At 28.9% G+C, this 22,668-nt stretch overlaps 1 protein-coding gene across 3 annotated transcripts in view; it reads left to right on the plus strand.

Moving 5' to 3' along the window:
- LOC117182011 overlaps window positions 1–17,247 on the plus strand; it is a 21,123-nt gene extending 3,876 nt beyond the window's left edge. Inside the window, exons 1-6 of one of the 3 annotated variants that reach the window (XM_033375030.1) lie at window positions 4,856–4,885; window positions 5,951–6,105; window positions 9,872–10,132; window positions 12,911–13,216; window positions 13,310–13,637; window positions 15,953–17,247. In XM_033375030.1, the coding sequence (XP_033230921.1) occupies window positions 4,858–4,885; window positions 5,951–6,105; window positions 9,872–10,132; window positions 12,911–13,216; window positions 13,310–13,637; window positions 15,953–16,485 (1,611 nt within the window). In that variant the 5' untranslated portion in view covers window positions 4,856–4,857 and the 3' untranslated portion in view covers window positions 16,486–17,247. Of the gene's footprint in view, window positions 1–4,855; window positions 4,886–5,674; window positions 6,106–9,871; window positions 10,133–12,910; window positions 13,217–13,309; window positions 13,638–15,952 lie in introns of those variants that run through there. The other 2 variants (XM_033375029.1, XM_033375031.1) reach the window with 2 other exon arrangements.
- The last annotated feature ends 5,421 nt before the right edge of the window (window positions 17,248–22,668 follow it).

Genomic DNA, 22,668 nt, shown 5'->3' on the forward strand with positions numbered 1-22,668 from the left:
CTATCTAAGGATGGTACTATAGAACGCCACCTCAAGGTAGGCCTAGTGGCGCCATCTCTTGGTCAGGCCGGAAACTTATCAATCCACCCTCGTATCAAAAATGGTAGAACAGATCATTTGCCAAACCCGGTTTTATTTTTTTTTTTAACAGTTCCAAAAGTTACTTTTGCGTGGATGGATAATTCCCATTACATTTTAGAGCAAAATGTCCAACATAAAGAAAAAAGAAAACAAAATTCTGAACAAATTTGGTTTAAAAAAATCGGTTAACTTTTATTGGTTCCGAGTTATGATACATTGAAAAGTCTCCCTTTTTTTATTTTCAGCGAAAAATCACTAAGTTAAAAAAAATACTGTGTATTTTTTCAAATAATTACTGCGCGAAAAAGTCTTCCACAGGTGAGTGAAACTAGACTCAATTTCCTGTTTTTACGGGAAAAAAGTGGACTTTAGTTTCTTCCAAATAAGTCCTGCCAAGTTCAGTTAACGTTGATTGTGCCAGAGGATGAAATAGAGTCTACAAAAATCTGCGTATATCGAAAAAAAAGAAAAATCTTTTAGACCTATTATTTTGGGAATTGTAAGGTTTCAAATATTTCATTTTTTTGTTGTTGCATTTTTGACTAAAATCGAAGAAGTTGTGTTTTTGCAAAATACCTCATTTCCTGCCTCATTAATTATAAAGCTTTCGTGCTACAAAAGTATTCAAAAATAATTATGACAAAATTTTATAATAAATAATGATTAAAAATATTTTTTTATTATTAAAAAACTGTCTGTTTATTAATAAAAATATATATCACATTTTTAATCAATTATAAGTACTTTTTTGCAACAAAAGTAGTGAAAAAGTACTCAACAGTGGTTATAGCAATATTTTGTTATAATCAATTATGAATAAAACTATTTGCTTATGGATAAAAAACATATTACACATTTTTAAGCAATGACGGTGACTTTTTTGCCACAAAAATGCTAAAAAATGGCCAAAAAGTAAACATAAGTAGTAATGGCAATTTTTTGTTATGAACAATTATTTATCTGTTAACGTCAAAAGACGTATTATACATGATAAATGAATCATATACACTTATTTGTGACAAAAATTCCGAAATATGACCGTAGTTCTACTTTACGGTACGCTCAGGTGCCTCTATGCATGAAGAATGCACTTTCCAAGGTCATATCTCGTGACTGATCTGTTCTAGCATTTTTGATATGTCAAAAAGGACCCCAAAACGAGACTTTCTCATTATAAATATTGCAGGTTGGATTTATTATGGAATTTCATACTTTTTTCCGACGTAATGCCTGGACGATAAGAACTGGCCACATTATTGCGAGTTGATTCTAAAAGAACAGAGTATTTCAATTAAAAAAAACTTTGAAAAAAACTTAATTTTCTTTTTTTTCAAACAAGCGATGCAACCAAAAAACCTCTTCGGAAAAAAAATCCAGTTTTCATTTCTATATTGTAAAATTTTTTAAACAAGATTTTTCAAAACAGAATTTCCCATACCCACTTTCTTGACTTGGACAATTGTTTTCCCCGTTTCGAGTGCTCGCCCAGTTCTTGCATCCCGGCCGTCAATTATCACTTTCATCATTTTAAAATTCATTTTTTCAGGTGAAAGGTAAAATTATTTTTACACATATTTTTGTAATATTTATCTATAAATAATGTCCTAAATAAAAAAATAGACAATTTGAATATTTGACATGACTTTAAAAAAATTTTTAATTGTTGAAACAGGTTTAAATTATTCAAACAGTTATTTATTCCCAAAGAATGTAAAAAAATAATCGTATTTTTTATTAAAGTGTAACTGTTTGTCATTGTTTGGAGTAATAAATTTGTCTAAAAACATTATGTTATTATTTAAATAATTATTTGTTGCCTATTTTCAAAATTGCGAAAAATTGAGCCAGAGGTATCAACTTACTTTTTAAATTAGTATCCTATAGCACTTTTTTTTGAATAAGTACATAATTTTTATAAATTTCTTTTTGGGGGGGGGGGGGTCAGCGTAAAAAAACACTCTTTTTGCGAATTTTTATTAAGAGTATGGATTGAGCAAATGTATTTAAACTTTTTGTACATTATTGAGTATACTTTCGGCAATATTTTGTAATTTTTTCATTTAGAAATATTTAAAAATAAGCCGGTGAAAGAGATTGTCCAAAAACGTCTTAGAAAAAAACAAACAATTTGCGGTGTTCACAGTATCTCGGTCGGAAATTTTCGGAAATCAAAAAACATTTAAATTTAGTCAAAGTATCATCAAATCCTCCCCCCAACGTTCTCTGATTATTTTTTTTGGAGCAAAAAAATTTTGTTGGTCATCTAAAGTGTAATCTGCTATTTTCCATGAAAAATTCCACCATTTTGGGGGTGGCAAACACCCTTGATGTACAAAAAAATTTTGACTAAACGTTGGGAAGAGGTATTTTATGTATAGAAAATGTTTACCAAGTTTGAATTGAATCTGTAAAGTAGTTTTGAAATGGCAGTGAACACGGACTTTAAAAAAGTAGTTTTGAGAAAAACGCGTTTAAAGTTTGAGAAGCCCGCAGCTGTCAGTGCTGTAGTGCTAGAGGACAAGAGACTAACTAGACAATAACGTCGAGAGTTTTGCTCAGACCGGCTTAAAATTTTGGGAATATATTCTTGAAATGTTTAACAATCAGAAAAGACAAATAAAAAAAATCGATTTTTTGGAAGTGCAAACCTTTACCCCCTCCCCCAATGTTTAATAAACTTATATCTGTTTAAACAATTTTTATTTGCTAAAGCAGTTTTTTCGATAACTTAAAAAATGAAATAAAATAGAATACATTCAATTATGTTTCTGACTGTATAATGTATAGAAAGAATAAATTTACCATTCCTTAATTGCTTAAACAAATATAATTTGTTTAAATAATTTATTTTCCATAAATACTTTTAAAAACATAATTCATTCTATGTCTTCTGTTTTACTTCATTTTTTTAGTTGTCGAAAAATAACTGCTTGAGCAAATAAAAATTGTTTAGACAAATAGAAATTTGTTAAACATTAGGATCAAAATTATGTAATTATTTAACAAAAAGTAGCATAGGATACCAATTTGAAAAAAATGGACATCTCTGGCTCCATTTTTAGAAGTTTTGAAAATAAACAATAAATAATTGTTTAAATAATTAAATAATGTTTTTTGACAAATTCACTACTCCAAACAATGACAAACAATTACATTTCGATCAGAAATTACGATTATTTTTTACATTTTATGGGAATAAATAATTGATTAAATAATTTGAATTTGTTTAAACAATTTAAAATTGTTTAAAAAGTCATGGTAAATAAAAAACACGACGGTAATGACTAAAAAGTAACAACAATACGTAAAAATGTAGTTTTTTATTTTTGACTCATATTTGGGACGCTGTGGGCAGGGTGGGGGTGGGTTGGAAATTAAAGTTATTAGTATGACTTTATTTCCTAGATATTCCTCTTAAATCCCTGAAGAACTTATCACGTTTCGATGAAATCCTGAAACATGAGTTCAATTTTTCGAAAATTCAAAATTTCCCCATGTTAATTAAATAAGATTTTGAAGTGCCCGGTGGCACGTGTTAATATTCGAATTTTGAAGAAGAAAAATACGAATCTTCTTTCTCCGGAGATGAAAACTGGGGGGGGGGAGGTGTCTTTTCCTCTAGAGTAAAAACAAATTTTGGAATGCATTTTTGGACCAGCCTAATGTATAACTTTATAGTGCTCATTTTATGACCACTTTGCTTCCAGATTATGATTGAATCGCAAAAGTATTTGTTTCCTAATGGGTGAAGCATGAATGATGTTTCATTTAAAAACGTTCATTAATACTATAAATCAATTAATGCGTCTGGAATAGAGGTATCTTTTCTATTCTTGCATCAGCTTTGAATTATTTTGATGAAAAAACGTTTACTGTTAAAATTTTTATTTTATAAATTCCTATAACTTTCTTAATGTTCTATAAAATGTTTCAATATAATAGATCAATCGATTTATCTCCACTCAAACAGTCTTTTTAATTCGTATATCAACTTGTAATTATGTAAATGAAAAAAACTGAAATAAAAAATGAAACTGATTTTTAAAGGCACCTAGTATTGCGGAATTTTCCGTAACGAGCTGGAAAAATTCTTGCGAAAAATTCCATAACGGCCATAACACAGTTCGATTTTTAAAATATTAAAATGACTATTACTGCCTTCATTATCAATAAAACTTATTAATAATATAGGTAAATCGATTCAATTCCAGCCAATCAATATTTTATCTTCATGCATCAAATTTCAATTATGTCAATTGAAAGGGTTTTGCTATAGAAAAAAATCCATTTTTAAAACATATCAAGTGCTAAAATGAAATATAATGTTTAAAAAATACTTCATGCTTTTTCCTGATACCCCCCTCCCCCATACGTAAAGCTCGAGGTGACCACCCCCGTATTTTTTGAAACCAAACAGGGCGACGTCCACACACCATCCGAAAAAAATATTTGAAATTGGAACGGCTACAAAGCTACCTCTAGGAGGAATTAAAAGTGGGTGAGATGATAATCTAATATGCAACTAATAAATTTAAAATTCAAAGAAGGGTCAGAAATGAACTTGAGTAATTTGAATTTCCAGGAACAATAAAAAAGACCCAATGTCCGCATTTCCTGAAATTTTCAGCTGCTAGTAAGGATTACGTTTATTGTCATTTGGATTCTATTCTCATTGTTAGTCCCAGGATTAAGGCGGGCAGCTACCTGTTGTCGTTACCTTCAGTGTTAATATCCTCATAATGTCTCTTAAACGGAAAATTACGTTTGAAAAGTGAAATGTGTACATTACCAACAAAAAGTTTAGGTATATTTATTTTTGTTCGAAAATTTATTTTCGCCTTCATATTTTAAAATATTAAATTATAAAAATATGTGTAAGATAACCCCAAAATTAAATATTTAATAAAATTTGGAAATATTATTTTTCTTGCTTTCCAAACTGTCGTCGAATACATAAAATTATATCGCAGAATTCGATTTATAAAATGAGCCCAAGATTTAGCTTGAATATTCAAGAATAAAATTAATAAAAGAATTATTACGTTACATAGTTTTTATATTAATTAAAAAAAGCATAATCAAAATATTTTATTTGTCAATATTAATCGGGCGCCTAAGGGCGTGGGTGGAAACCGGGTCTCAGCTCTCAACAAACTAAAACTGATTAGAAAAAAATAAGAATAAATTAGTTTCTTTTTTTTGTCCGTTACTCATCAGTGATATTTTACGTTTAATTCATCTTTATATAATTTTCGAAGTAAATTTTTAGAATCCAGCACCTTGAGGGGCGCCACTCCAAATGGGGCGCGAATGAAATCCCAACATTAAGCCCAGCCTAATAACCCGCTGTGGATATTTTCTAAATGATCAAAAACTATTCAAATGCACAGTTTAAAATATTAAAATTGCGAAAATCAAACTTTCTAAGGGTATAGTGTAAGAAACTGTCATTTTGCACGTACCAGGTCTGCTACCTAAATGACCACTGCAGGCGACTGTTGTTCTAAAATCTAATCCCTTAAAGATTTGAAATGTACCTAGTCTCATTTCAACCGCATCGACAAACTGAAAAGCAATTTAGTACCTACTAGTCAGTCTGGTCTATCCCTCTTTGGAGACAACCTCTCTTTCCGAAGTCTCTTCTCTGAAGCCCTTCAGAAATAAATTTCACAAATTGTATATTTTGTGGTCATTTTTGTTTTCGTTTTTGTTTTTATTTATGTTGTTATTTATGAGTCAAAAATGTTTTTTGCAATTTTTCATTTTGTAAAACGATTGCTTGTGAAATTTTTTTCCTTTCTGATTCGCAAGTCGAAAAGAAAACAGAGGAACATTCTTGTAGCAGAAACTCTTTCAAATTTACTTTCAGTAACTGCGAGTGTACGAAAAAATTGTTCAAATCTGCATCTTAATAATTGCGTTCGGAGCAAATGCAAACATGTCGAGTCGTGTATTATACAACAATCAGCAGTTTCGAGTAATAAAAACGGAATTCCGAAGGCCGAAGAGCCTCAAATTAAACAGGTGAGTAATATGCTACCATCTAAATATTAAAATTGAAAATGTTTAAATTTCAGTTTTATATTTACATCTTGAATTTAATAAGCACAAAATTAAACTTTGTAGTTTTTCAACGACAAAAATTTATTTGAATCCAAATTTCATAAAAAACTCTATAGACATTCTATTTTATTAATAAAGAAAAAAAGTAGGTACCAATAAATAAATTAATCGAGAAAAATAAAATGTATTGTAATTTTAGATTTCTAAGTCTTTTTGAGAAAATGTCTTTCTCTAACTATAGTATTTTTAATTGTAGGCATTGATTTGAAGCTATTGCTAAATATATAACGAAATTTTTATACGAATAGCCCAATTTTTTTGTTCACATAGAAACTTTCAAAAACAAAACTAAAAAAATGCGACTCGAAATTTCTTAATCTTGCAAACTAACCGTTTAGGCTTATCGAAACAAACATTTTACTCATAAAATTAACTGCATTTGGAAAAAAGCACTGAAAGACCAAAATTTCTTAATTTTTATATATGAGGCATTGTGCTGAATTATTCTCAGCGAAACACTTTTTCGTTATTTTATATTTTACTTTATGAACCCTGTTTAAACAAAAGGGACATTAAATTTCAGCATATTGAGAAACTAAGAGCTGTACTGGGCTATTTCCAGATAAATAAACACATTTCCTCCTTTCAAAGGTAAATGTAGATAACCATTTACGACAAAAAAAAATAACTAAAAATTAACCGATGATCTCTTAATGTTAAAAAAATGAAAGATGTAATGGGGTTTTCTTAGCAAAAGAAACACTTTTTTTCCTTTTGTCATATTTGAATTATTTTCCTTTTATCATATTTGAATTAATCAACCTTTTTCGAAAAATATTGGAAATACATTTTAAACTGAGCTGTAATGGGTTATTTTCAGTCAAAAACACGTGTTCTCCTTTACAATTTTTAACTTGAGAACCATATTCGAAAAAAATACATATAATTTCTCAATTCAGACTAAATAAAAGAGGTAATGGGTTATCCTCAGCGGAACAAACTTTTTTTTTGTCTTGTAAAATTTCACAATTGTTTAGAAAAAAATTTTTTAAGAACCAAAACTTCAAGATTTATACTGGGTTACTTCGAGCGAAGCAAATACTCTTTCCTCTTGTAAAATTTCACCCGATGAATTATTTCAGAAAAAACTCCAAATACCAAAACTTTTTAAACTAAGATCTATACTGCGTTTTTTTCAGCATGACAACACTTTCTCCTTTCAAAATTTTACCTAGAGAGCCATAACAAAACTAAACAGAAACCCAAAATAAATAGGAGCAGAACTGTGTTATCTCATTAAAAAAAAAAAACTTTCCTCCTGCTATATTTTATCTGAACTACAGTTTTGGAGAAAAACTAAAAAAAAATCCTTTTCAAAAGGGCCTAGGCCCCCTGGTGTGGTAAGCATATTAAAGTTGCTTCCGTACATAGCAAGTCTATATTGACACCATTCATTGGAATCTATGCGAATAAAAAAGTCTGCAAATTTCAACTTTAAAATATGATTTTTTAGGAATTATACAGGGTGATAAAATATATGCTATAAAGATCAATCTGACTGAAGAAGAACTTTTTTTAAATTCCGGTCTATGAATGTTGAACAACTGCGAAAAACTACAAAACTTACAACTCTAAAAATTCAAAACCTCCAAATATTTAAAAGCGAAGGGTTGTTTCATTTTCAGGCTCTGCGATTTTGTTGGAATGCAAAATCGTGCAACATAAAAAATTATCCTTTATTTCATTTAACTTAACGGAAATTTATATTGTTTAAGAGAAAATAGAATGTTCTAAGAAACAGAATTTCAGCTAATTTCTTCAATCCTAGTACTCATATTTTCCGATTGTGTCGAAATATTTTCTAATTTTAAACTTGCTAATTTTTGTACGCGTTTTCATATTTCATTCTTCGTGCACTTTCCCGATTTCAAACAGATAACTGATTCTAAAATACATTAAAATCTATGGTTTTCAAGATTTAATAGTTGTAAAATTGAATACTTTCCTGTTCCAATCTTCAAAATTGGAACCGGCTTAAATCCGAGCGTTTGAAATTGTAATGTACCTATTCATTCAGGGGCCGTTCAAAAAATTACCAACGCTCCTCTATCGTTACATTCATTTGAAAATTTATATACATACTATACATACGAAAACTCACTAAACATTATTATAATGAGATGAAAGATTAGTGGAGATTTTTTTTGCCTTTTTTTTGCTCTCTGATGATATATAATACGTTCCACAAAAAGACCCCTAATTCATACATACCCACTCCTCGTGATCAAAAACGTTTTAAAAGTTGGAAAAACACCTTGAACAATGAGAAACCCACCTTCAACCATATAAACATGATTCAGGGCTCCAAATTAATTAAATGACACTTGCAAATTTCCCTCTCTTTATCATTTCCCAAAAAAACTACTCTTCCACGTGAACGCATACAGCGAAACATATATGTATGAAAAAAAAACATAAAAAATAACACAACTTAGAAAACACTGACAGTTGATATTTTTTGACTCTCCGATAATATATAATACCCCTAGTAGAAGAATCGGAAAGAAAGTACCTTTCCGATTCTTTCCGATTTTTCTCCTGTGTCCCACTGTTTTTGTTCGTTCCAATTTCTTTCCGAGTTTTTCTGAATAAATGTGCAATGTGAAATATATGATCTATTAATTATATATGTATATATTCAATAAATAAATATATAAACATAATGAAATAGAGGCTAATTAGAGGGACACTCTGCACTGATCGGAAAGAAGTAGAAGAAAGAGACATTCGGAAAGAATCGCAAAGATTCGTGGGACAACTCGACGTTTGAAAAGAAACGGAAGCAAAGTTCACATAGCCCTTTCCGATTCTTTTTCCGAACCCTTTGTACTATTTTTATCCTTCTTTCATACATATATATGTTCACGTGGAAGGATAGTTTTTCGGGGAAATTATAAATATTTGGATATTCTCAAGTTTCATGTAGTTAATTTGGAGTTCTAAATAATTTTCACGTTGTTCAATGTGGTTTTCCAACTCTTAAAACGTTTTTGATCTCGAGGGATAGGTATGTATGACTTAAGGGTAGTTTTATGGGAACGTATTATATATTATCGGAGAACAGAAAAGAGCAAAAAAATTGTCAACGTGGAAGGGTAGCTTTTGGGAGAAATGATAAAGAGGAGGAAATTTTTAAGTGTCATTTGATTAATTTGGAGCCCTAAATCATGTTTGGGATTGTTGAAATTGGTTTTTCCACTTTTAAAACGTTTTTTGATTACGGCGGGTAGTTGTGTAAGACTTAGGGGTAGTTTGTTGGGAAACGTAATATATGTCATAAGAGAGCAAAAAAATCTCCACTATTCGTTCATCGCATTATAATAATGTTTACTGAGTTTTCGTAGGTGGCGGCGCTGAGTGGACGTCTGACCTCCTAGCGCTGTCACCCTTCTCTCCGAAATTTAAAGGGCAAAAAAAATTTTTTAGCATAAAATTAGAAAAAAAATATGGCGAATTCCATTTTTTAATTTACCTTGGTGGCGGCTCTGCGTGGACGAACCTAATTTTGAGCGTTCTTACATTTTGCCAATTTCAAAAGTATAAAGTACCTAATATTTTGTAAACTCAAATTTTTTAATTTGTAAAATAAATTTTCATTATTATGGTGACCTATAATTGACCTAATTTCTAATGGAACTAAGAATCCTGTAATTAAATTTGATTTCAGACTTCGGTGAAGCCTGATGTTCCGAGCCTGGTGATGCTTTTTCAAGCAGTTGGTTTTCAACTTCGAGAATTTGAGAAAAGTGAACTATCGAAGGCAGAAAATTCACTACCAAATGAATCTATCAAGGTGACAATACAGTGCGGTTCTTCACAAATGAAAGCCGTCTTAGAAATGGATGGAATTGATTGTCAGTGTCCAAGCAGTAAAGACGTTAAAGAAGGATCATTGTGGAGTATTTGCGGTACAGGTCACACCAATAATGTAAGGATCTTCTCAATTACTAGAATAACTTTATTATTTAAAAGAAATCATTTTGTTCTTATCTGGTTAATTCATTTCCATTAAATAATTAATTATACGGAACATCGCTTAAAATCTGTAATTAATATTCATCCGTCAAAAGTCTCTGAAATGTTATATTGATCTGAAATTAGCAATCGATTTTATATTTAAATTGAATTATTTTTCATTTCCTAATTTTCCAAAATAACAAACAATTCGAACTCAACTTTAAAAAAAAAATTGAAATCAATTGCTTAAAATTTTGCAATTCTGAAAATTGGAACCATATCCATTTTTTTTTATTCTTTTATATTTTATTTTTATTTTGCAATACAATATATTAAAATTATCCGATTTTCAGTTGAAGGTTATAAAAAATGAATCATTTCGAATTTAGAAATGTTGAATGGAAGATTTCACGCATTAATAATAATTCTAAAGGAAGTGTTAAAAATCAAACAATTTTAAATTCAAAATTTGGGAATTGTGTTCATTCAAATCCAAATAGATAGCAATATAACTATCTAAAATTGTACTTCAATGATTAAATAATTCCTTTAATTTTGAATGATTGCATTTTTTCTTTATGAATTTTAAATTTTCCTTGTTCGTAAGTTTTAATTTTGAATTTAAAATGGAAATTGTTGGATTTTTAAAAGTATTAAGCCTCTTTTACACCTTTCGTCATTCGGTCGTCAACCGACCAAGATATTGAAATATCCATTCACACCTCCGGCAAATTCAATGCAATCTCCTAATATTTTATTAAACTTTCACTGAGTTTCAGAAGGTAACTAAAATATTTCTGTATTTAACTGAATTTTTCGAAGGTGTGAATGGATATTCCGATATGTTGGTGGGCCAACGACCAATTAACGTAAGGTGTAAAAGAGCCTTTACTATCACAATTCTTGGCGATTAAAATGTTATCAGTTTTAAATCGATTTCGGATTCAAATGATTAAACTAACTGGAACTAGTTCCAACTTGGTATTCCTTAAATTTTGAATTCGTCCAAGAGTCTTTTTGGAATATTGAAGAAATTTCAACGAAGTAAACTTTTATTATTTCCAAACCAAAGCGGTTAAAAAAATTTTGTACTTAGAATCGAAAATTGTTGAAATTCAATGATTTCAGTTGAAAATTTGGAAAATAATACAATTTCAAAAAGTTCAACATTATTGAATAATGTCAGATTAGAATGTTGACAACTGGACAATTGAAAATTTAGATGAATTGAAACTGTATTTATTTATAATTAAGAGTTTCAGAATTGAAATATTGAAAATTTTTAATATTTAAATTCAAGTAATTGTTAATTCGAAGTGCCTAAAATTTAACAATCTAAAATTCAAAACTAAAATAACGGTTTCAAAGTCATTTTTACCCTTCAAACTGGAAATATTTTTTATTTTTTAACGAAAACAATTTTATTACGAAATTTTGAACATTGTTTTAATTCGTACTTTTTTTTAAAACTGATGAAATTATAATTGCCAAGAAATATGATATTTAAACTTTTATAAATTAAAAAGTGTTTTTTAAATGTAAACAATTAAAAACTTGAAAATAGTAAAATAGTAAAATAGTTGAGTAAAAATTTAAAAATTCAACCACTTCAATTATATATGCAAAATTCAGAATGCTAAAATTGTAGTTATTCAATATTAGTTAAATTATTTAGTTAATGAGGCATGAATTTCAGATAGTTCTATTTATATCCCTTTTTATTTTAAACAAAATGTTCAACTTTTGAATTTAAAATTGTTTGACGTTTAAGATCGCTGTTAGTATTATTATGCATGTTTGAAATCTTCCTATAAAATATTTTTCAGTTTTAAATGATTAATTTTTTTTTAAATCTTTAACTGAAAATCAGAAAATTTTAAGATATACTACAGAATCAAAAAAAGAAAAAAGCACAAAAAATATCGCTGATTCCAATTTTTGAAATTGCACTACCAAACAAAAAAATGTTCAAATTGCAACACAAATTCAAAACAATTTTTGAAATTGCACAATTGCAATTCGAAATTATTTTTTTAATTTGTTTGGATTGTTTTATATTTTGGGATATTGCTATATAAAAAGAAATTTAATTTAAATCTAAATTTTATTATTAAATTCACATCAGATACTAAAATTGAAAGCAAATAATTTAGAATGTTTAAATATGAAATTATTAAATACAATATAATAATATCAATACTGTTATATATTTGGAAACATTTCAATTTTAAATTATTAAATCAATATCGTTATCAATTAAAAATTATTGCACAGAATTAGAAGTCAAATTCTCAATAGAATTCTAAAATATTTCAGGCTATACTCTAAAAACAAATTTACGAGTAATGATTAAAATTATGATTTTTAACCTGAAGGCATTCAAAGAAAAAACATAAGCTTTTCACATTCAGTCACACTCAGTCACATTTTTTTACCTCCATTCTTTATTTTGCTTTTGAAAAAAAGCTTTAGTTTCAAGGGCTCAAAAATTGAATTGTTTGACAATTGCAACTTGAAAACTATAATTATAAATTGAAGTTATAGAAATTTCAATAATGATGATAAATATGATTAATCAGTATCATGGTGTAGTATCAAGTGATATTCAAAGCATTTTGCTGATTTTTGTACTTAAACTGTGATTTATGTAAGCCATTTCTGTAAGACCTTGAAACTAATTCGTAAAAAATGATTAATTTTCAAATTGTGTATTGTGCCTTTTAAAACTCAACTCAATCATTTTTTTTAGGACAGTATAAGCAGCTCCAAATATGAAGATAGTGGAAGTAACCTTCTGCCGTCGATTCCTAAGGGAGTGAACAATGTTGTAAGGGATGTGGTCTATCGACTTTTTAAAATTATGAGTGCTCCCTCGCCGCTCGCCACTGCAAATTCTTGCAATGATCTTAATTTATCTGCCCTGGGAAATGTAGAAATTACTGAAAGTCCTTTGAGGAGATCAGAATCCAAAGATGGAATTCATCGCAGCCACACTCAACCAAACATTAAATCGGCTCGAGTTGTATCTCCTAGAAACAAACTTCTTACATCTAAGGTTACTTTAATTGTTACTTATTTAATTTATTTTCGTCCAATCATCTAAAAACTGAATAAAACTGAAAATCTGACAGTCAATTTTCGTTTTCAGAATCTGTTTCCAACGACCTTTAACGAAAATAATGATAACAATTCCAAAGACACCAATGAACCCAAAGTGCCAGGCAAACCTTTGCAAAGACAACAAACCTGGCATATGGATTTGGATATAGATTCGGGAACACATTCACCAAACAGGTTTCAATCTCCAACCCCCGTGGATGAAATGTGCGATTCTTTGGGGCATATTTCTATAGAAAGTGAAGATGAAAAATTGGGTATCGGTGATTTTGTATTGAAGGCTTATCACAGTTTGGATAGAGCAATCCGGATCATGACTAGAAAGACCCCAATGACTTCATCCACTTTGTCTTTAAACAGTATGTACCATAACTTCTAATATTTCAATGGCCAATATTGTATACGATCAATTTTGTATTTTACTATGTACTAATATTTGGGGTCATTCAACCCACTTAAAGACATGAAAAATATAAATCGCAGGTTTCGGACTCACTTGAGAGACAAAAAATATTGACATTAGTGGCATAAATTTTTAAAAATATCAACAAAATAGTCATAATTAAAAATATATATATATATATATCATATGGAAGTGCTATTTTAATATTTTGTTACCATTTGATGACATTTTGTGTCACAGATTCTAATTGAATTTCTGAGTGTAGTTATAGAATTTTTATTTAAAAATTCTAGACCTCACGCTGATCGTTTAATTCCAGAAAATTAAAATTAAAAAAAAAGATAAAGATACAAAAGAAGAATAAGTGCATAACATTTAAAATAATCTAAATTTGTTTTAAAGTATTTGCACAGATGTGAGCAAAATCTTTGAAAATTTATTTCTACATACTTTGAATATGTAACGTAAAAATAAATTGGCTTTCCATTTTTCGGATGCCTATATCTTGATTATTATTCCTCAGTTAAATGTGCCAAAAATCAGAAATTTGAGAAATGTAGTTTTTCTGTGATTTTAAAACCCAAAATAATGTTGCTAACGGTATAATTTTAAATAATAAACATAATTTGTAATGCATTTTTTTTTTTAAATGACAAAAAACATTTATTTTAACCATGTTTTCTTTGCAGTTGAAAAGAATACTCTTTCTTTCATAAGACATGACTCTAAATATCATTTCAATTCTTAAAATCATAAACATTTTTTTCATAAACAGGATTTTTGTCACGATAAATACCTTAAATCAGGGTGTTTAGCAGACTGGCAAAACCACCAAAGTCAATTTATCTTCGATTATGTGGTTAAAAATTCACCTTTTCGGTTAAATATTCATTTCTGGTCCATAATTTCACTATTTCATTGAAAATTGATCTTCTTTATTTAAAAATTCATCTTTTTTAGTTGAAAATTTTTTTATTTTGTTAAAAAATCATTTTTGTAGAACCTGAATTAAAAAAAAATTAAAATCAATCTTTTTCGTTGAAAATTAAATTACCCAGTTAAATGTTTTATTCTGGTTTTACGTTGTTGACCAGATACTTTCAAGCAATTATAATTGATGATTGTTTTTTTCTCTGAATAGCCTTACATCAAAGTTTCAATTATTTAGTCAAATGTGGAACTATTTTGTTCAAAACTAAATTTTTTTCAAGATAAATAATTTTAGTTAAAAATTCATTACTTTGGTTTACATTTTTTTTATTATTTAAAATGAATTCTTTCTTGGTTGAAAAATGATCAATTACATTTTTCGTTGAGAATTGATCCTTTTTGTTTGAAAATTTAACTTTTTAGTGGAAAGTTCACCTATTTGTTTATAAACTCATCTATTTTGGTAGAAAATTCATCCTTAGCTGTTAAGAATGTAACCTTTGGTTGAAAATTGATAATTTCATTTAAAAAATCGTATTTGGTAGAATTTAGCTTCTTTTTATTTAAGTTAAAATCTTTTTTACATAAAATGTTAAAAATTAATTCGAATATATTATAATCATACTTCTTCATTTCATCATTTTGGATTTGAAGCTGCTTCTTGATATTGACATTTTGTTGATGTAATTTGAATTATTGTTTTTACAATAATTTATTGGTTGTTGTTGATAATTCCTACTTTCGAGTAGAAAATTAAATTTGTCTTTTTAGTTGAGGATTCAACTATTTTCTTAAATTTTTGTCTTTTTTAGTTAAATTTAACTGTTACACAAGTCATTTTTTTACATTAATTTATTTAACGCAAAATGTACCTGTTCCATTTTTTATCAAAAGCTCATGTTTAGTTAAAAATGCTATTATTTGGTTAGAAATTAATCTATATTGATAAAAAATTGTATTTCTTGTTGAAAATACATCTGTTCGAGTCTAAAAGTCAATTGTGTTTTTTTAAACATTTGACTTTTTAGCTTAAAAAATAACTTTTTCTTATTCTTATTTTCTAGTAGAAAATTACTCTTTTTGTTTGAAAATTCATCTTTGCTGGTTAAAAAATTAGCTATTTCTTTAATATTCGAACTATTTTGTTGAAATTTTAATTATTTTGTTGAAAATTCAATTATTTTGTTGAAAAATCAACTTTTTTAATGATAAATTCGTCCTTATGGATTAAATATTCATCCTTTATGGTGGCTGAAAAAAAGTGGTTATCAAATCTTGCTTCCCTGTCAGCGAAAATGACAAAATTGTTTGAAAATCCTTGATTGGTATCTCTGTTTTTAGACGAATTCTTTGACAATCCACCACCTCTAAGTGTAAGTACAACAGCTACTGCTTCACCGAGTCATAAACCAACATCTCGACCTGGATCTGCTTGCTCGGTTTCCACTCGAGCTTCTCAAAAAACGCTTCCCCCAAAAGCACCACCGACTCGAAGAAGTGTACCAGCATCAATGCCTCGAAAAACGACAGAAAGACCTCCAACAGGACCAGGTAGTGAATTATCATATCCACTGCGACGAAAAACCATCAACACAGTCACTGTACCTTTAAAGGCGATTCCTCCAAAACCACCTGCGCCAAAAATTCGTTCGTCTATCTCTGTGAATAGCACAACTCTGGGTGATAAAGTTGCCCTTTCTGCAAAAAGAGGAATCTCTAATAGTGTAACAAATAGTCCTTTGCTTTCTAAAAGAAATACCTTTGGACCCAACACTTCACTCAGGGGACCTACGCACTCGAGCACCTCGAAACCGATTTTGCAGACTTCGACTGGAACCCCAGGGTCGACCAAGTTCGGATTTTCTAGAAAATAAATAAGCGCCCAATTGGCTCGAACTGTTTGAAAAATAAAAGTATTATCAAATAAATTAATGTTAGACTGGGAGCAAAAAAACTCAGGAATGGCTAAAAAAGAATATATATTTTTATTATTTGGAGATCTAGGCGAGTATTTTTACAAATAATCGTGGTAGTCTAATCGTGCGTGAACGTTTTTGTGATGAAATTTCGGTGATTATTTGTAAAAATCTATAGTATTTGCTTTTATACTCACTCAGAGAAAGTTTGGTTTCAATTAAACCTATAATTTATTATCGACCAAATTTTTGGTTTATTAAACCAAACTTTTTTTTCCGCCAATTTTTCTGGTAGACTGAACTAATAAAAATTGGTAGAATCTAATCGAATTATTAAGTGAAATAAATATTTTAAACTGGCCAAGAAAATAATTTGGTTTAAATCAAATAATAATTTGTCTGGGTGCTATAATTGATTGAAAATGCAATAGGGGTTTTCCTGACTGTCAAAAACATCTGTTTAGATATGTAGTATTTATGAACTAAAAATATGTAAATCGCGAAATTCCATTGAATATAATGTGTTCTATATATAATATATTTATAACGATTCGATGTTAAATTAAATTCAATGGTATTAAATTATATTTATGTTATTAGTGAAATTGAGAAACAGGCTTTTCTTGTTTGTATTCGTTTCTTCGTAAGTGTAAGTCGAAATAATACAATGTACGATAGTGGAGATATTTTACCAATAAAGAACGATTTGCTTTTTCATAATAATTTATCTTCTCTTATATTATGTTTGAAAGGCTCAATTAATTACTTTAAAATAAAAAAAATTTCAGTCGTTTTGGAATTGCATGCGAACAGTAAAATAACGTCGAAGATATTTTTTTGCTTTTGGAAGATTAAAAAAATTTATGTAAATTATAAAAATTTTTGTGACAGATTTTTTTCAGAGATTAATTATTTCGGTAATAAAATTATTAGATAATTTTACAGATTTCTGAAAAACAATTCTTTGGAAAATCCTTCCGAGGAAACTTGCACCTTTTCCAGATTTACGACTTGCGGGAATCGTATTTTCATCAGACATATTTTTGAAATTATAGTTTAAAAAATCTAGTTTGAAATTCAATCTTTTTATATCATTTCAAAAAACACAGAAAACGGTCATATATTCTTCTTTAAAAACACTCAAATTTTAAAAATATATCAAAAATAAATTTACCATCCTTCATATTTCACGACCGATCAACTTTTAAAAGTATTTTGATATAAAATAAATCCGAAATTAAAAATACTGGTCCGAGAACAGATTTTAATTTGATATAATCCAGAAAAAACTGAAACTGGTTTATAATTTACTGACATTGAGAACTATTTTTAACAGTTGAATAGCTTAAAAATTGAATTCAAAATTAAAAGAAATCTTAAATCTATTTTTATTCAAAAGATATTCAAATGTGAGGGTTAAAAATTAAAATAATAAGTTACGTCCTTTGAAATTTGGAAAAGATGAAATCGGCTTAATGAATTTCTCAAAAAAAGGAGAAAAAATGACAATTATGAAAAAACAATCTTTCAGAAATCTGAAATATATAGAAATATAGCTATTTCTATATAAAAAATATTAAACTATGACTAATTTTGTTTTTGTAAACTTAATAGGATCCGACACTCATGAAAAAGCTTATGAACTTTCTTATGAAAAATTGGCTTGAAGAGAAATTAAAATAGACACATTTTTTTGTGAATTATTTGTATCATAAAATATAATAAAAAGAAAATTGACGTATCATTCAATAATTCTCTAGTATATTTGACCTTTGTAGATTTTTATACATTAACATTGAATAAAAAAAATTTAATATAAAATGTACTTTATTTATTGATTATTGAAAATAACCCTTTGATCTACATCCGGATTCTTATTATAAAGCGCTCAAATTTGCCTTAACATTTGGTGAGGGGATTCAAAAACGGTAGAAAACCAAAATTCCGGAACTACTTAACGTTTATCGACAGAAGATTGGCCCCTCACCATGGACATAGGAAACAAGGGACTAGGCATGCCATCCTAACTTGTCGAGCGGGGTTGAATCCACGGGAGTGGGGGGGATTCCATGAGTGGGGAGGACCGCCATCTTACGATGTGCCATTTGATTATGCACACGAGCGTTTTTGCCGACAAACTGTGCATGAAAATATAAACATGTGGGCGCTGCCATGTTTGTCGCGGGACATCAAAGGTGGCGGACCTCCCCCTCATTGAATCACCCCCGCAATGGCATGCCTAGTCCCTTGTTTCCTATGTCCATGATCTCTGATGATATAGCAAATTAATTTAAAAATAATTACTTGTACCATTAACACCTAGCTAAAAATTAGCGTTATTTTCTTGAATTAAGAGTTCTTATTCTGATCTAGCTTAATTGGAAAAGCACCTGACCGGAAATCAGAAGTTTTGTGGTTCGATTTCCAATGGAGTGAAGATGGAGTATGATCTTTTATTCAAGAAATAATTTTAAATTAAAATATTGATTTATACGTAATATTTTTATGTATATAATTTCAATGTTTTAAGTATCTTTGGGACAAGTTAGAATTTAATAAATAGAATTACTGTAAACACGGTAAAAAAATTACTTACTAACACTCGATGAGATTGTATTTTTGGAAATTGAATGTACTGGGTATCATATAGTTATTAGTAATATCCGGAATCTGTCGGTAGGGAGTGGGTAGACTGTATATTGGATCACTATATATTGATCTTGCGAAAAGCACGTAATACAATTCCGATAAAGAGAACAATTTTCCAAAAGGCTAACTTTTTCAATTGAAAAAAAAGTATTAAAGAAAAAGTTGAGAGATAGAAAAAAATATATAAAGAACAATGTAAGAATGTCTAATAAAAAAAACATTACATTTTTTCTTGCTTTCTCTGAAAGTATGTGTAAACTCGCAGCGGCTCGAGCCTATAGTGGTAATCCATCCAGCGAACCCAATATATTCATTTTATTTATTTGCTTGAATAAAAATAAAAATATACGACGTTCAAAATTAGACTATATCCTGCCAATCATTGGCCGGTCTACATATTTGGTTTACAGGTGAATGAACGCCATAGTTTGTCCTAGAAGTTGCGATCTATAAAGATGTATGAAGTACCGACCTTTCAGAAGCATAAAATTTAATACTCCCAAGAAATGCCTTAAAATTACATGTTAGACTTCCGTTGAGATCGTTGTCCCGAACAGCACGCAATATTGCTGCAATTGTGCATGACAAAATTGGCTATATTGCAGAAATTTTGCTGCAATAAAAGAATGATTTCTGCCAAATAATATTCCTTTGAAATATTGCAAAAATGTTGTGATACAATCTTATATATAAATATGGTCTAATTTTTTGTATCTCGCCGCCAACAATGTGTCAGTAATATTGAGTTAATCTCCTCCATTTCCTGTTTCCCATTGCAATATTGCAATATTATTACGCAACATTGCAGCAAAGAAATATTTATTGCAAGAGGATATTCATATATTGCAGCAACATTGCTACAATATTGCATTGCAATTTTGCCAATGCTATCATGCAATATGGCACGTCAAGTCAAGAATTTTAAAAGATTTTGCTAACGGTCACCACAGAAGTACGCAATATTGCAGCAATGTTGCTGCAATGTACGATTTACCTCTCTCAAACAATATTTCTGCATTGTTTACTAATCCCATGTCTTTTCCCTTTACAATATTGAAATATTAATTTTCATCATTGTTGTAAAGCAATATTGATTCAGAGAGGCAATTCATACTGCAGCAACATTGACGAAATATTGCGAAATTTGCTAAATTAAATCTAAAACTATTTTTAAAATATAAAAATGTTAGCAAAAACTTTTGGCGTGGAATAAAATGTTCTATTTGCTTCACCCAGATTAAAAAACAGTAGTGATGGTAAAAAATAGTGAAACATTAGAAAATCAATAGATATTTCAAAATGGCGTCTTCTTATTGTAAACTCGTCTTATGCGTTTTCAATAAAAAACCAAATAAATTATATTTAAACTTGAAAAAAGTTATATTTGATATTCCTTTCTATTATATTACACGTTTAAATAGAGAAAAATAATTTAAAAGTAGATATACTTTTTTGCGTTTTCAATATCAAAATTTAAACATCTACATGTTTTTATTTAAAGAGACATTAAGATTAAATTGAATTAGATTTTAGAAGTCAAAAGTTTGACTTTTGATCCAAAAATTCCTGGAGATATAAAGTCTTGAAGATGTACATCTGCTTAATCTGAATATTATCAGAGTTTCTTGTACGAAAAATATTTGAAAGCAGCACTAGTTTCAACTTTTTCAATACCGCACTTTTATTTACATTTTTGCAAATACCAGTTTTTAGGCTAGGACATTTAAAAGTTAAAATACCTTCAAATTTAGGTGATTCTAATTGTTATTTTATAAGCGGAAAGATTGTAAGGAATGGAAGTCATGTAAACCCTTAGGGGACAGATTATGAATAAACAATAATTGTTATTTTTTCAAATTTATGCGTTCAAGATAAAACGATTTTTACAAGAACTTTATTTTAATTTTAGACTTTTTGGATTTGAACACTTGTTTTTATATAGTCCTTATTTGGAAGGTCCTTACATTCAAATTATTTTGAATTTCTAACGTTTTCTACACTGTAAAAAGTTTCATGTAATTTTACCACAAAGATCATAGGACATAATAATACCAGTGATTACTGTGTGAATTTTACCAGAATTAGGTAGAAATAACACGATAGTGTAAAAGCGCACACAGATGGTAAAAAGCAGTTTTGGAAGAATGGAATTTAACATTCGCTTTGTGAAATTACAGTGACGCTGTAAAACGCCGCATGTAAAAGGTTGCGCATGCGCAATGACCAGCCCGAGTATTTTAAATCGCTTAATGTATGTTTTAATTAAATCGAATCGTAAGAATAATAAGATATATAAATAAAAGGAGTCAAGTTTTTATTAGGCAGAACAAATTAAAGTTTTTGTTTGGTTTGCTGTTACAAAACAAATACGCATCAAACAAAGTTATGATCAGTGGGCGAAATAGGCGCATCTTAATTTAGATCAACTGCTGTCTAAACAGCCGTAACCTTCAAAAAAAAATTTTTTCGCAAGCATGCTAAACATGCGAACAAACTTATTTAAGTAAAACACATTGCGCTTTGCCTTTGCGATGCCCTCAACCCAGCACAATCGACGATTTCAATCCTAAAATATATCCGAATGCCGCTAAAATTATGTACAATTTTGCACTGAATTTACTCGCAGGCCTCGCAGGTTATCAAAAGCCATCAAACGTTCAACAGCGGAATTACAAGGATTATGGAATTTTACATCGCTGCTGTAAAACGTATCACACCCCTCCTGTGAAATTACACTAATCGTTGGAAGCTTACATAAACGTTGCGAAATTACATTTTTATTTCAGTTACACTTTAGTGTAAAATTCCCACAAAAATCACTGGTATTTTTATGTCCTATGCTTGTTGTGGGAAAATTACAAGTTCATTGTAAATTTTATTTATTGATGGTAAAATTCCTTTAATAATCACTGTCAATTTACAAGAGACGTGTAATTTTTCCACAACAATCGTAGGAAAAAGTTACAGAACGAAATGTAATTTTCAGCAATTTCAAATTTTTCAGATTGTTTATCTATTAAAGATTACGAATTTTCTGCTCCATCAATTTTGTGAATTAAAAATTTGGTAATGAATAAATTCAATTCATCATAAAATTGATTTCTAAATGTTTCTGAAAATTATTGATAAAAGAGAACATTTTATTCTAATATTTTGTAAAATTCCTTAAAATAAAAGTTTTTTTTTCAATTTCTTAGACTCTTTTCGACGCATTAAATCTTCAAAAATCTATTTGAATTTTCTCAAGAATCAGAGGAAAATTATATTTGATAACTTTTTTAGAAAATAAATAATTATTCGAAATTTTTATTTTGTATTCAAAATTATTCTTCCCCTAAAAACGACAAACTGTAAGCGCGCAAAATGCTAGTTCACTCACAAAATTAATTACTAAATTGTAATTTGCAGATTTGAGTACGTTAATTTTCTACACAATTAAAATTGTTTTAGATCTATACTATCTTTAATGATATTGTAAAATATTTTAAAATA

This window comes from Belonocnema kinseyi, chromosome 10 (genome assembly GCF_010883055.1).
Source record: "Belonocnema kinseyi isolate 2016_QV_RU_SX_M_011 chromosome 10, B_treatae_v1, whole genome shotgun sequence".
Classification (NCBI taxonomy): domain Eukaryota; kingdom Metazoa; phylum Arthropoda; class Insecta; order Hymenoptera; family Cynipidae; genus Belonocnema; species Belonocnema kinseyi.